The 12,957-nt window shown below is 31.4% G+C and overlaps 1 protein-coding gene and 1 non-coding gene across 3 annotated transcripts; one reads left to right on the forward strand and one right to left on the reverse strand.

The window, feature by feature from the left end:
• Nucleotides 1-5,677: 5,677 nt before the first annotated feature.
• LOC144999438 (U6 spliceosomal RNA) lies at nucleotides 5,678-5,778 on the reverse strand. Its single transcript, XR_013660906.1, has one exon. It is a non-coding gene; the product is annotated as a U6 spliceosomal RNA (small nuclear RNA).
• A 3,939-nt stretch (nucleotides 5,779-9,717) lies between these two features.
• LOC144998382 (protein SHI RELATED SEQUENCE 1-like) lies at nucleotides 9,718-12,233 on the forward strand. Of its 2 annotated transcripts, XM_078958158.1 has the most exons (3): nucleotides 9,718-10,840; nucleotides 11,295-11,726; nucleotides 12,161-12,233. In XM_078958158.1, the coding sequence occupies exons 1-2, from the start codon at nucleotides 9,958-9,960 to the stop codon at nucleotides 11,690-11,692; spliced, it is 1,281 nt and encodes a 426-aa protein (XP_078814284.1). In that variant the 5' UTR covers nucleotides 9,718-9,957; the 3' UTR covers nucleotides 11,693-11,726; nucleotides 12,161-12,233. The 2 variants fall into 2 exon arrangements, with proteins under 2 accessions (XP_078814284.1, XP_078814283.1); XM_078958157.1 differs by lacking the exon at nucleotides 12,161-12,233 and having other exon boundaries at nucleotides 11,295-11,960.
• The last annotated feature ends 724 nt before the right edge of the window (nucleotides 12,234-12,957 follow it).

Raw genomic sequence — 12,957 nt, forward strand, 5'->3', positions numbered from 1 at the left:
AAAGCATTTCGTATCAGAAATTTGAACTTTGGTAATGAAAGTCAATAAATATTGATTTCTAGAAGTCTAGATGATTTTTGAGTACATGTCAAAGCTAGTGGGAGCATAAGTGTTATGCTAGTAAGATAATAATTGTTATGCTAGTGGCAGCATAATTATTATTGTTGCAAGTTAGCAATGTTAATTATAGAAAAACAAAAGTTTTAATTCGTAAAGTTGCAAGGTTTTGAAATGTTGTTTTGCTATAATTAAGGGAAAGGAATTCATACTTCATTTTAAAATCTAAAAGCTTAGATTGAGTTTTTAATCAAATTTAGTCAAATATATATGAATGTTATGTTGGAATGGTTCAACATAAACAAATTCTATATATGGAAATATTAATTACGTTCTCAAAATTTGATTATGATCATCGGCATCCCTTATCATAATTTGAATTGTGAGAACATGGAAAATAGAAATATTATAGCAAAAGACTGTTCAAGTATCATGTCTTTTTGTTGGAAATTATAAATCGTATCCCATATGATTTAGGTATAAGATCGATTGCATATGTTATAATATTCTCGTGTTCTAATTTTCCAAATGCCTAGGGCATTAAGAGGAAAAAAAAAGAATAGAATCGGATAGGACTAAAAGTGGTTAAAGAACTATTAAGGACAATCTAAGGTTCTCCAATGATTGGTCGCTTAAGGATAGTTGGAAGTATAGTAATTGATGGACCATATTGATATTATTATGAATAGACGGGAGTCTATTAATAATGAGTTGTTGTATGGAAAATATGAAATATTTCCATATTGGGACTCGACGAGTTCCTCCAATCCTTTTTGTGTTCAGTCCTTTCCAGTGAGATCCAATGTCCCAAACTTCAAATCGAACCTCTCCTAGTGTAGTTACACATAGAGTTGCAAACTTTACATGCATGCAAGCCCTTACAAGGTTAAAACACCAAAACTAAGGTTCCTACAAGGTCTTAATGCATGGAAAGGTGCCTAAGCTGCATAAAGTGAGCAACTTTATGTCATTGAAGACCTAGAGGGTACATATTTGGAACCATATTCTTGTGACAAGTCCAGATCCAAAGATGACACCCTTTTGGCACCAAAAGTGACCATTTATATCCAAGAAAATAGATCTAAGAAACTAAAGGTCAAGATAGTGACTTTATACCTCAATATGGTCACCAATCCAAAGTGGATGTCAGATCTACTGCTTTCCTCTTTGCTTCCTCTTTTTCAAACTCTAAAATCTTCACAAACACACCAAAACTCACTATCAAAATCTCTCTTTCTCTCTCTCTCTCTCTCTCTTTCTCTCTCTCTCTCTCTCTCTCTCTCTCTCTCTCTCAAGAAAGTGCAAGGCTCAAACTAGGGTTTCACTGGCTCTAGGAATGATTGAAGAGGCTGCAAATGAGCCATAAGTTATTTAAATAGGGTACAAACCCCTGAAAATTAGGGTTTCTTGTTACAGTGCCTACTCGTCGAGTCGGGGCATTCCGACTCGTCGAGTAGGATCTAAATTCCGCGTCCTCATAAATGACTCTATTCGACGAGTTGGAGCTCCCCAATTCGTCGAGTCCACGACTAAAACCCTAAAACTTGAAATTTTTTAATAATACCTAGAACAGGTGTTACAATCTTCTACCATAATGCCTTTGACGTTTGAAATAGATCAAATCTAGGCCTGCTCTAATACCATAAAAATTTTGGTATTTGCAAAATCTTAACTCATTCAACTGGTCAAAAGGGTTTAAATACAAGAGAATCTAAAATCGATTAAGGAAATTTGAAACTTAGAAGGAAACTAAAAGAAAACTAATAAAAGCTAGTAATAAGGAAACTAGATAAGCCTTGGAGTGCAAGGAAAGACAATCTCGATTTCTTTACTAGTAGACCACTTAAAGGTGATTGGAATTGCAATGAAGAAGGCTTATACGAGTAGGTGTGGAGCTTACCCAATTCACGGTTTCGAGTTCTATACTTAATGATGTTCACTTATCAAATCAGAAATGGAGTCCCACGAGACTTTTTGACATCCTTAATCGTAATAGAAAACTCTCTTTTACTTGAGTTTGTTAGATGCAACATACTCTACACATTTTGTAATTGGTTTTTAAACTAGCTCCTCGCTAGTGTTCTTTTTAATATATATCTATTTAAAAAAAGAACAATCCATTACGAAATTATATGTTTTCTACAAAAGAAATAAATAATCATTATACTTACACTGTGTTTAATAAAAATACGCTAATAATATATTGTAATTTACCGTTAGATAATACTTCATATATAGTTTATCATAACTTGTTAAATAGTTTATAAGCTAACTTATTCGTAAGATAACTTATAAACTACACTCCTAATTTTTCATATTAAAAGGTTCAGAAAAAAAAAAAAAGATTCAATCAAAATGTATGCATGTGTAATAATATAAAAAACTAACAACAAGGAACTATCAAATAAACTACTACAATTTAGAAGCCAGGTGATTAATCAAGGCTAATATTATACATACCCCAATTGTGTGTTATACCCTATATGAGTGGGTGAATATATGTATACATTATATTTGATTTTTTATGTGAGCAAGAGGTATATATAATGACACTATAAATTAAAATAAAATAATTTTATAATTTTCATTAAAAAAAAAAAATGAAATATGATCTTTGTAGATATTTTCCCTTCGTTTGAAATGCATAAACACAAAACAGTATGGATTTATTACACACTTAACCAAAACAAATTCATTACGAAATGTGAAATCTCCTGATATGGTCAAATCCTTTTGAAGTGTTGTGACAGCAAAAGCTAATATAAGGAATTAATATATGATGGTACATGCAACCACACACTTCATATTGTTAACGTATTAAGAGATGTAATTAATAATTATCATTCGGAGGAGTTAAAGTATATGGTCCCGAACAAGTTTTAAGTCTTTAATGGGTATCGAGTGCCATTTTTTTTTTGCCAAAAGCATGTAAATTACCACATATCACCAACAGGAGTTAAGTATATGGTCCTGAAACGGGTATCCAATGATCAACATTTCTAAGAAATTGAAAACCAGAATTACAACCGGTCATAATCCGTTTAAAATTTTTGGAATCGACACCAATATAAAAAGATGATTTCCAATGACCAAAAACGTCATCAATCTTTTGGAAACGCCTAACATATTTCCGAATGAGAAAATGCGTTGGAAAAATATGTGTAAGTTTTTAAGACAATTTTCCGACAAATTTAGTAACACTTTACCTACGAAATTTTTGTTGGTTGTTATCGGCATAATAATACTTTGTTACGGGTTTCCCATGAAACATTTTTATAACAAATTATGGACGAAAAAAATGAGAAATTAAAATTTTCATACTTTTCTTTTTAACAATTTAAAATGATGATAATGTATAAATTTAACATCCCACTAAAATTTAAAATAAATTTAATAACATTTATCACTATCTAAATAAGTAGAAATATAACATGAATAAAAAATAAAATGATATTTAATTTCTCCAAAAAATTATAATTTACCGACAGAACATTTTAGTGACATGTTACGTTGACAAAAAAATTTCGTGATATACTATCCGTACATTCTCTCTCTCTTTTTTTGTTTGGATTAAATTAAAACTTTGATTATAGGCGTGTTTGATATATATATATATATATATATATATATATATATATATATATATATATATATATATATATATATATATATATATATATATATATATATAAATAAAGGAAGACTTTAATTTTTTTTCGTCTACAATAAACCTATAATTATAATAAAATGTAAGGGAAAATAACATAAAAGGTAACTAACTGTTGAGTTTGTTTACATTGACCTATTTTTTGTATCCAATATATCATCAAACTTATTGTTTGTGTTCACCATAACCCTCTTGACTAATCACCCGTGATGGTCCCGTTTTGAGTTTGTTTACATTGACCTATTTTTTGTATCTAATATATCATCAAACTTATTGTTTGTGTTCACCATAACCCTCTTGACTAATCACCTGTGATGGCCCGTTAAAAAGGTTATGGTGAACATAAACAACAAGTTCGATGTTATATTGTGTACAAAAAAAAAACAAAGAAACAGACCAATTGTGTATAAACTCAACAGTTGGTTTACCCTCACAGAATCATTTTTCTCAAAAAATTAAATGAAATTAAAGATTTAAAAAGTATCAAAGACTACAACCTTCTTAGACCATATATGATGAGAGTTTTAAATGGGTAGTTTGGTCAAAACATAGTCTATGCTACGCTTACTGTGGTTAGTTGTCAACAATTTTCTGCAAAAAAATATTATTGTGTAGATATCTTTATTAGAATAAACGTTTAGCTCACGGTATGTTAGGGTGTTAAGTCTGCAAAAGTTGCATGATCCTATACATATTAATGTTGTATCTTATCTCATGAATTCGATCACGGTACTTGTGATTTTACTCATTTATAAACTTGTCCATAATCTATGATACTTGGATTTAAGAATGGGATTATAAATATAGTCATGAAATGCACCTACTAAATCAAGATTCAACTAATAAATACGTAAATGCATTACAAAATTGTACATGCATGAATAATGTTCTTTGTGAGTTATGTTTTAAAGAGAAATAAGAATGAATCTCATAAAATCATTAATATAAACAGTAGATGACATGTGATTTTTTGTAAATAACTAAAGAGAAAATGACTCAGTAAAGGTTATAATAAACACAAACGATAATGACTTAGGAGGGTAATAAGGTTTCCAACTTGTTCGTATTAGGTCACTAAGGTTTTTTTTGTGCGTATTAGACCAATATGGTTGTTATTACCATTTAGAAATAGTCATTTTACCGGTTTTAACGGGTAAAAAGGACTATTTCTAAACGATAATAACAACCATATTGGTCTAATACGCAAAAAAAAAACCTTAGTGACCTAATACGGACAAACTAGAAACCTTATTACCTTCCTAAGTCATTAACCCTAATTATTTAGAAAACATGCTTACTAATCAATGTGGCTGATTTATTTGACTGAAAATAGTTTCTTCCATTTAAACTTATCTCACAACCCTTTCAGAACTTCTTAGTCCAGAAACTCATATGATTGATGATCTTCATTACATAAATATGCAACATTTTATCAATAACTTCTTTTTTATCATTTAAATGTTTAGATGAACACATCCATATGTACAAAAACAAAATCTCACTTTGATACCTCCATCAATGTCTACATTTGATAACGAATGGAAATGTAAAACTAACAGATACTTGTATAGGATGTCTATTATCAATTATTTTATGAAAAGTAAAACCACAACATGAACTAAGAAACTGAAGTTGCAAAATGAATAAAAAAATCAGCACATAAACAAATACATACATACTATATACAACACATAAACAGAAGTTTATACAACATGAAACTTAATGACAGGAAAAGTAAAAAACTTAAAGGAGACTTTATAGAAAGAAAGATTACCCTTACTTGCCACAAATGGTTGAAGACATCAACAAGAAGATCAATCTGACCATAGAATCCACATGTTGTTTGATCATGACTTCAGTAGATGAACTACTAAAATGTAAGAATTGCAATTGAACTCTATTAACATTTGAAAAGGGAATTAGGTTTCCAGAGAAGACAACGAAGGGTTAAAAAATTATTTGGACCATTTCTCGATTTGTGTGTCATCCTTGCACAGGGGCTATGCTAATCTTCTTTGTATCGTTCCAATTTTATCGGATGTCCCCAAAGGGACGACTATAGATGAAGAGCTTCGCCATATAGAGGAGTAGCAGGTTATATGGGACGACACGAGTTCTAAACGAAGTAGTTTACTGTTGATGGTCATATATTCTCAATGTCTTTAAAATTAGGGTTAATGACTTAGAAGGGTAATAAGGTTTTCAGTTTGTCCGTATTAGGTCACTAAAGTTTTTTTGTGCGTATTAGACCAATATGGTTGTTATTATCATTTAGAAATAATCTTTTTTACCCGTTAAAACCTGTAAAAAGATTCTTTCTAAACGGTAATAACAATCATATTGATCTAATACGCACAAAAAAAATCTTAGTGACTTAATACGGACAAATTGAAAAGCTTATTACCCTCCTAAATCATTATCCCTAAACACAAACAACAAGTTCGATAATATATTAAAAAAAAAAAAAAAAAAAATTGACCAAATATAAACAAATCCAATACCTCATAAATCATTTTTAGTAGAATGAGGTGATAAGGTTCAATACATAATAGTTTATGATGAAGTTTTGAAAGTTGTATATAAGTTAAAGGGTTCGAATAAAATAGGTATACTGTGAGAATTAAAGTAATATTAAAAAAAGTTTGTGACTGATGTGGTAGTCACTGTTTCCAAGGAGCATGGTAAACAATCACACGAATCTGTTTGAGTAAACCATTAAATTGAGGTGGCAGGGAGAGGGTAAAGATTGCAGTTCCTGTGGCGGCGGTTGCAGAGTGTGTGATTTTAATGTATCCTAAAAACCAAACACAGACTTATGACAAATTCCCTTTCAATAATTAAAAACTTTACATACATACATAAGTTAAATAATACTCCATTTTACATTGAATTTATTTATTACAGAGAGATTTATTTATTAAAAGTATCTGTTATATTTGTAGACATTGTACAAAATCTAATTTCTCATAAGAATTAATACAATAGTAGTTTACTTTCAAATAATTAGAAAACTTTGTTTTTTTAACAAAAGCTAAAAGCATATAGGCAAAAAAAACGTAGCTTTTGAAAAGGATTCCAGTTGCATTAAATTTGATGCAACAAGCTGTTCAGATAAGTTCCTCAACTTGTCCTTTTTTGTAATTTTGCTGATGAAAGAAGTTGAACATCTGTTTCTGCTTTGTCCATAAGTAATGTCAAATGTGTGTCTGGAAGCGGGCTTCGAGGATCAACATAAAGAAAAGAAAGGTAATCGGGGTAATTATTTGGGCCTTATGGAAGTCAAGGATTGAATCCATCTTCAATAATAGGTAGATTGCTCCTTTTCACCATGGATGATGTTTAATTAACTCGTTTTTAATAATTAAAAATTTTAGTTAAAATGTATACTTTATATCATTTCCAACCCATTTTCATTTTTTCTCCTAAAAATAGAGTAAAAAATGGGGTAAATAGTGTTTCATCTGGAACTTTACTTATTTTTTACCTTATTTTTATCCCCAAAAAGTATATTCTATCCTTTTAACTTATATAAATTATCAAATACATCCCTTCTACTAATTTGATTTTAACAAATAATATTAAATAAATAATATTATATTTATAATACGTAATTATAAGCTTTTGTAAAATATGTAATTGTGTTTTAAAATTTTCAATATGTATTTAAATTTTAATATGAATTTGATAAACAAAAAGAAACTTTATATTTATAATTAATTAATATAATTTAATATATAACACAATACTATAAGTATTAAATATTACATTTAAATAATAATTAGTAGGTAAAAAAACCATAAATATATAAATATATAAAACGGGTGGCTAAAACCGACAACTCAAAGTTCATCCCGATTTTGGGGGAAATGAATAGTATAACACCATATTTGGTGTTATACTATTCATTTCCTCTCAAATGGGGAAAGAAATGGGGTAGGGTTGAAGAGGAATGGAAGAAGAAATGGAGGAAATTATGGAGAATGAGAGTAGGATGGAGATGCTCTTAGATTCAACTTGTTTGCGGAAAATTATTCATCGCATTAAAATCTTTTCTATAAAATAATTTATTAATTTGGCTGTTATTATTTTTTAATTTTTACAATTTCATGGTTAACGTATTAAATATTATAATGTTAAAATTTTTAGTTAAAATGCATACCTTACATTCAGCTTGAATTGTAGTCCCTCTACTCTTTAATTTAACGGTGAATATTTGGACCACACCAACTATTGGACCGGATCATTTTTATAGACATTGGTGCACCTTGGATTGAAACTATTAAGGCTTATCAGGTCCAGGTTCATGTCCAATCAATGTCCAGTTTCAGATTCTTGAACGTAGGGGTAAACATTTAGACTAGACCGAGCCAGATCAGTTTTATAGAAATTGATGGACTGGACTTGTTGAAACTTACCAAGTCTAAATGAACCTTAGACTAGACTTGTTGAAGCTTACCAGGTCTGAATCCGGTTTCCGGTTCCGTCCAGTCCTGAGATCTAAATACCCACCTCTAATTTAATTCCAACGACCAAATTTGTTGAATTTAAAATGTTATTTTACCTCTTATAAATACCAAACTAATTTAACCATTTTTATTGGCACCTTATAAAGACTCTTTATTACTTTCAATTTAGTTTATTCTACATTGTCTTCAAACAAGTCACTAAACAATACCAACTCTTCTGACACATCCACTATAAATGTTTGCTCTAAATGTTTTCGTTTTTGATTCTTTAACACCATCACCCCACCGTCCAAAATTTCAAAGAACTATTTTCACCTGCCTAATTTCATCATCCTGAAATTGCATTGTGTTACATTTCAAAACCCAACTTCTCACTCCTTTATTGATACATTCAAGAAACCCAATCTTAATCCTAGTCTGAAAACATAGTGAACCTTAACAATCCGAAAAAAAAAAACAAAAAACAAGATAAACGCACTCAAGCATGGACAATATCCGAGGAATCAATGACAAATACATGCAAACAACTCCCTATTTTTTGGAGGAGCGGGACATATCATTTTCACAATGAAATGAAGCGTGCGAATACTTAACAAAAGATTAAATTAAGATTAAATTTAGTGACGCTAATAGAATAATCATGAAATTTAACATACAACAATTTGTGCAACCATTGGAAAAACGATCAAAGTAACAAACAGATTTTGATGACGACGCTTGGTACAAGAGATGTACCGGAATAAACATATAATTTGGATTTTTTTTTTTGAATTTTTAATTATTGTTACGTTGACTTGTAATTTTTTATTTAAATAAATTCTTTTGTTTTTAATTAGTCTTGTTAAATATTTTTATATAATAAATTCTTATTGTAATATGGTACCACACATCCCATTATTAACCTAATAATGAGATAGTTTTATTACCTTAACATATTTGAATAAAATAGGTTATTAATTTAAATTAATGCAACTTATTCGTTTGTTTCTTTATAAGTACAAGTGAACATGATTTAGAAAATATAAGAACAAGTGAACACGATTTAGAAAATAATAATAAGTGTTACATAGTTATGATATTTTTAATTGCTAAATCTTCTCTAATAATAATATCAAAAGAGAAATTACATATCTTCTTATTTTTTGTTTTTTATAAATTCTCTTATCAAATTAAATAGTTGTATTTATAATATTTAATAATATTTTGTTATATATTAATATCACACATATTATCATTTAATTGAGGAGGAGTGTAGAAACAAAAAATAAAAAATATATTTAATTTCTCATTTCAAAATTACGAAGCAAATGCGATGCATATTTTACCATGATTACAAATAATTTAGTAACGAAATAGACATTTTTGAACTTTACTTTTTTTGTTTTTTCATTTTTTTATTACATTTACAAGGCATTATTTCTTTTTCTTAAATTAGAATCTCTAACAATATCTAGCATAGTAAATAAACATATAAAATATATTCCCAAAAAGTGATGATGGATTCTATGTCTCACACATATAGAACAAACCATTTTTCATACTCTCGGAAGAAAAGCAAAATAACTACAAATTTCTTTTTTAGAAATTAACCCCCCACCCTAGATCTTTGAGTAGTTGACACTATCCGACCCCTACACTCTTCATTACCACACAAATTTATAACCTTTTAATTAATATATATATATTTTTTTTTTTTGTTCTTTGTTCTGCTATGGATTTGAGTTTGATCTTTGAAGAGAAGTTTGGGAGGAGTTGTGGTGTTAAAGAATGTCAGGATTTTTCTCGCTAGGTGGAGGGACTGGAATTGGTAAAGTTGACGAAGAACACCATCATCATCATCCTCATCCTCATCACCTTCAACATCAAGATCAAGATCAAGATCAACAACATGATGATGGTGTAATTAACCCTTACGGTTTGTACTTGTTCAAGAACGAGGAGATCTACAGCAAACGTTTTGAATTATGGCAGCAGTATTATCAGCTTCAACAACACCAGCACCGGCAACAACTCCTCCAACAGCAACCGCATTATGATTTGGGTGTTGGTGTTAGCCCCAGTGGTCGTACTGATCAGAAGAGAAGTAGCAGTGTTAGCAGCGGAGGCGGAGGTGGTGGTGTGGATGATCTTAATCGAAACAACAACGTTGATCAGTTGGCATCTTCCTGGGATATCTTCAGTGGTGGTAGATCGGCCGTCGAGGGTGGTGGTGATAGTAAAGAAATGAGGCAAGGTGGGTATGGAATCGGCGGTGGAAGTGGAAGCGGGAGCGGAAGCGGTGGTGGAATCAATTGTCAAGACTGCGGTAACCAGGCGAAGAAAGACTGTCAACACATGAGGTGTAGAACTTGCTGCAAGGCCCGTGGTTTCCACTGTCAAACCCACGTCAAGAGCACATGGGTTCCGGCGGCTAAACGCCGGGAACACCAACAGCAACTCATGTCGTTAACCCAACAACAGAACTTAGGCAATCAGCAGCTGAGTCTAATGATGCGAGCCAGCAGTGGTGATGATCATCAAAATCCCAAGAGAATACGAGAAGATCATCATCATCATCATCAAAACCAACTGAGTATCGCCGTCGCCGGGAGCGGCAGCGGTGGCATGGGGATGATTTTGAGTGCTCCACAACATCAAAGCACTTCTTCAGGTAAAGTTTTGTGTCTACTTTCTTGAGATAAAACGAAGAAACAAACAAAACCCACATAATTGTGCTTACTTGATTCAATTATTGGGCTTTGTTTGGAAAAAATTCTCTTTTTCTCTTTACCAATATTGATTTATGATTTGATGGGGTTCGTCTCTATGTGTATAAATATATATATATACATAGATTAGCTTCATATTTCAAGACTCGTTTAGGCTTTGAATTCTGGGCTAGAGTCTCTATGTATGGAACTATATATCTATGATTCTACATCTATAAAACCTATATCTTTAGATGAAATCTATGGAGTAAGCATATACACACACAGTGAGTGTGTAACTACTGCGAGTAACAGTGTGTAGATGTTGCCATACGACATACACCATATTTGACCTAGTCATGAGCAATATAAAAACCTATATATATAAACTATAAAACTTTCTTCATAATTTGCTAGGGTTACAAGTGGGTCATTTCCCGGCTGAAGTGAATTCTCCTGCGGTGTTCCGGTGCGTTAGGGTGAGTGCAATGAACGAGGCGGAGGAGCAGTTGGCGTATCAGACGTCTTTGAACGTCGGTGGACATGTTTTTAAGGGAATTCTATACGACCATGGTCCTGAAGCTCGATACCATCACCCTGGGGAAGGTAGTTCATCCGCCGGCGGCGGCGGTGGTGGTGGTGGTGGTCAACATCATCATCAACTTAATCTTATTACATCCAACACGACGGCTGTTGCGACGGCGACCACCGGTATCAATCAGGGTGTCACTTATGTTGACCCTTCGTCGGCATATCCAACTCCTTTCAGCGCTTTCATGGCCGGCACGCAGTTTTTTCCACCGCCTAGATCATGAGAAAGGAACAAAACTCAAGAAAAGCTAATTATTGGTATGAACTTTTCTTATTTCTCTAACAAAAAACATTAATACTACATTCATCCAGTGTTGCAGCTATTAATGTTTTTTAAGTTTTGAATACTCATTAAACTAGGATTTTCATAATTCATAGCAACAATTAAAATGTATGGATATTTGAGGAGCTACTAGCAGCTTTTGGGATGATTCATGATTGATGACGATTATGAGGATGATGTAATTTAATATGGGATTTTGTTGGAATTTCCATTAATTCTTTTGATTTGTGTTTTCTTTATAAAATTTAATTTTGAGTTGTGAATTTTAAAATGTACAAGAAGATTCTTCATATGGGAAAAATATATAATTAAATGTCATTTTGGATAAAAAAAAACCTAATATTTTTATTTATTACTAGACCGGATTTTGAATTTATGGATGACTTTCTGATTGGTTTTTGAACTCGAGGTTGCTTTTACCCGGTTTGTCTGCCGCTTCCGAGGTTGCTAGGGTTCCCTTTTTTCTTCCCCAAAGCATGTTTCACATCATTATAATATATATATATATATATATATATATATATATATATATATATATATATATATATATATAGAGAGAGAGAGAGAGAGAGAGAGAAGAAAAAAGAAGAAAGAGAAAGAAAGTATACGATGTGTATTGTAATTTGTCTATGAAACCCTTGTTTTACTGATATTTCATACTATTTGTTTTTTTGTAGTTAATGTTTTTGGTTGAATTGAAAGTTGAAACTCACCATAATCTATTTCTTACCTATAGCTATACATCTATACGTATATGAACCCTTATATATAGACACATACATGCATGCATATGCATGTGTACATATATATATATATATGGATCCACATGTCGAGGTTGGTGAGTGGTAATTTTCTGCACAATTAAGTTGAATTCAATATGGGTCATCTTCATTTACATATATACATGTATAATTACAAATCCCAAGGACTGAAAGAGAAGTATACAAAAAGTTTCTTCAAAAAACACTATACAACATTCACCATGCTTATATAAAAGGGGCCCCTCCCCCCTCCCCCAACTCCAACCAGATCGAGAAGAATCAAAACCGGTAGATTTTTCAGCAGATGTTTAGTTGGGTTTCAATTATGTCCAGTAAATGCCTGTGATGACTTAATACCTATGCATTATCACACACATTTATGTGAACCTAAGACTTGAAGATGTGCATAAATAATCCATGTCCTTGCTTCATAATGTGTTTGCCT

This window comes from Lactuca saligna, chromosome 5, assembly GCF_052625555.1.
Source record: "Lactuca saligna cultivar CGN05327 chromosome 5, ASM5262555v1, whole genome shotgun sequence".
Lineage (NCBI taxonomy): Eukaryota > Viridiplantae > Streptophyta > Magnoliopsida > Asterales > Asteraceae > Lactuca > Lactuca saligna.

Excerpts from the sequence above, each read along its gene's own strand:
- LOC144998382 (XM_078958158.1), top strand. The coding sequence starts at position 9,958 with ATGTCAGGATTTTTCTCGCTAGGTGGAGGGACTGGAATTGGTAAAGTT. Across the intron at positions 10,841-11,294 it reads ACATCAAAGCACTTCTTCAG|GGTTACAAGTGGGTCATTTC; the intron begins GTAAAGTTTTGT and ends ATAATTTGCTAG.